We start from the raw sequence: 3,044 nt of genomic DNA on the forward strand, positions 1-3,044 counted from the left end.
AGAGTAAGCAATATGAACATGGCTATGTTTTCCACAAACCAAAGCATTTTTAGATATTTAAAGATTATACAAATACTTTCATATATATGAAAATGAAAAGACAAAACTACATTTAGGGCTGACAACTTCAATACTAACAAATATCTATCAACAGTTCTTCTGAATCTTTGTGCAATGACTCATAGGTCTTTTAGCTTAAGTGTAGCCTAGCATTGAGACATAACAAGACCACAGCATCAATCACCACTTGTATTAAGCACAGTAATTAATATTCAGAAGAAAATGAAGTTTGCCAAATTAGTGCTTCACAATAGTAACATAGTCCACCTCCGAATGCAACTATACAGATGAATAAAGGCATCAACATTTTTGATCCTACAATCTCTATCGTCCCCCACAACTTCAATGAAGAACAGAAAACAGTTCAGGGGGGACCAGCGGCAGCTTAAGAAGCCGCTGTTAGCATCAGAGCCACTGTCAGAAGATAGTTTAAAAACTGCTGTATCTAGTACAGAGAGTTCTGAACCCCATCTTTAAGAAATCTACAACTAATACAGTACACAAATGTGACAGTTTTGTTTGTGTAATACCGAGTGAGGCTGCAATTAAACTGGTACATCTGAAGCTTAAAAAAGGAAAACTAACAACTCTGGACCTTAGCCAATACACAGAAGACAGCGCATACAACATGTTCGTGGATTTCTGTATGTAGATTACTTTAAATTAGTAACAGAAACTTAGAAACTATCATAATCTTTTTTGTCCTTTTTGCCTTCACCCTCGAAGCTGTCTGTCCCATCGCTGTTGTCACGGCGACGCTTGCGGCTGTTGCGGATGTTGAAGCGAGGGTTTATCTGCGGCAGAGGGTCCATACCCAAAACCTTATGGATCTGACGGAATGCCAGCAGCCTCAGAGCAAACTGTATGGAAACACAGAAAGAACATTTTAAACCAAGGACTTTTAGTGTAAGCCAAGGCAAATACAAGACACCTTTCATCTTCATTAGAGTAATCAAAATATAGCCGAATTTGGATTTTACTGCCAGAAAGAGCTGGCAAAAAGGTGGTACCTAAGGACAGATAATGACATAAGGACAATTTAATACCCAATTATACCACTCTAAAAGTACAAAAATATTGACATCAACAGGAACTGACAAACTATTACTGACAAAGTAATTGTTCAAAGCACTCAATTACAATTGCTTGGTCTCAATCAACCTGATTCATGTATAATTTAAACAGCATGTACCTGGGCACTTGAGGTGATGTCTTCTCTCTGTTGCTCTCCCATAGCTGTTAGGGTATCCACAGGCTTCTTTTCACAAGGGTCTACCAATCCTGGCCCACCTGTTCAAAGAAATAAAATGGCATTAACTCATTTCATCACATCTTCATTGTCCTCTGTATTAATACCGATCGCAAACTTTTCAAATAGACAAAACCGCTGTTGTCGGAGAATTACTAAGCTTGTCTATTAAACAGGAGGGGTGTCACTTGGTTTTATTTTTGTTGGCCAACTTTTGAATTGAACCTCAAACTGAGTGTTTTTTCTTTGCTTACAGGGATATAGAATGAAGGACTCGTAGATTTGAACTGAGATAAGGACTCTGTTGGCAGTTGAACTGTGGGTTTTGTATTGAGCACTTACTGTATAATACACTGTGGTGAACTTAGTTTTTCTTGTCATCTGTGGGTAAGCAGACCTGATGATATTGTATCATATTATACTCAAGTCATCTTTCTCACATTATCAAAATTTAATACTTCTTCTCCACCATTGCTCATAATAATTCATGCAATTCATGCATCACTTTTCATCATAACACAGGCCTGACCTACAGGATAGAACAGTGTATGTTTAATCTATTTAATTCTGTGTTGGTCAAACTATACACCGATTGGGGGGCGCTAGCGAGCAGGCAATGGAGTAGGTTGCAAGTTTAGAGAGCTCTGCATAAAATTGTATTTTTTACCCTTTTAAATGGTGCTTGGGTAGTCTTTTTGTATCACACAATTTACCAAAGACTGTTCTGCATCTTCGAAGACGATTTACTTCCTGATAAATGTAAATGGCGAGCAACCTGCGCAAATACAAATATACGGGCAAGGCCTCTGCTAACAAGACGAGCACCGACACACCTAGTGTTAGCAACGTAACTAACACGACACCTGAGATTGCTGAACAAGCTCAACAAACTCGAGAACAAACTGATATGACGACGGAGATGAAGGAAGAGTTATTGTCCTCTATAAAATCGGAGATGACCACACTTTTCCAAACTGAGTTAAGATCAATCATGGCTAAAGAGTTTGATGGAGTCAGATCAGAGCTGCAAGCAGTTAGGCAGGAGATAGCCAACAACAAATCAGCTTTTCGGTCAGAACTGGAAGTGATCAAAACAACTGTGTCGGACATGGAAAGAGGACTCAGTATGTTCGGATGATGTCACGGAGCTACAAAACTCTGTGCGCAAGCTGGAGGGAAATGTTCAAAATCTACAGGAGAAATGTTTGGATATGGAAGGCCGTATGCGGAGGTCAAACATCCGCATTATGAATGTAGCTGAGGAAGATGGCTCCAGCACCCCTGCTTCTGTTTCAAGGCTGATTAAAAAAGTTCTTAAAATGGATAAAGACGTGCTGATTGACAGATCCCACCGCACTTTACAGGCGAAACGGATGGATGGCAAACCAAGAGCGATTATAGCAAAATTGCACTATCATCAAGATTGTGTCGAAATCCTCCTCTTTTCTTTTTTTTTGTCTCTATTGTCAGCAGACTGTCTTTTTGATGAGTGCACGAACTTAAGTTTGATAAACAACAACAATGCAAAATATAACAGGCTTGTTGATATGGGACTACAGTTAAGTTAATTTCTTTTATGCTTCTTTATTATTATTTTATACCAGTCTTAAGGTCTGTTAGGAGATAAAAAGCACAACTCTTTGTTTTTCTATTTTAATTTGAAATATTGGGGTTATATTAAAATATTTTATTAACATCTCTGTGCAGAGCAAGCTGCAGAGCTAGAGTTCTCTAA

At 38.5% G+C, this 3,044-nt stretch overlaps 1 protein-coding gene across 1 annotated transcript; it reads right to left on the reverse strand.

Annotated features, from left to right (window-relative positions):
- Positions 1-6: 6 nt before the first annotated feature.
- Positions 7-1,407, reverse strand: LOC123965890 (zinc finger RNA-binding protein-like). Its single transcript, XM_046042207.1, has 2 exons — positions 1,253-1,407; positions 7-920 (listed from the first exon to the last, which is right to left on the reverse strand). Exons 1-2 carry the CDS (start codon positions 1,292-1,294, stop codon positions 738-740), a joined length of 225 nt encoding a protein of 74 aa, XP_045898163.1. The 5' UTR covers positions 1,295-1,407; the 3' UTR covers positions 7-737.
- Between the last annotated feature and the right edge of the window lie 1,637 nt (positions 1,408-3,044).

The sequence above is a fragment of the Micropterus dolomieu genome, unplaced genomic scaffold (genome assembly GCF_021292245.1).
Source record: "Micropterus dolomieu isolate WLL.071019.BEF.003 ecotype Adirondacks unplaced genomic scaffold, ASM2129224v1 contig_11678, whole genome shotgun sequence".
Classification (NCBI taxonomy): Eukaryota; Metazoa; Chordata; class Actinopteri; order Centrarchiformes; family Centrarchidae; genus Micropterus; species Micropterus dolomieu.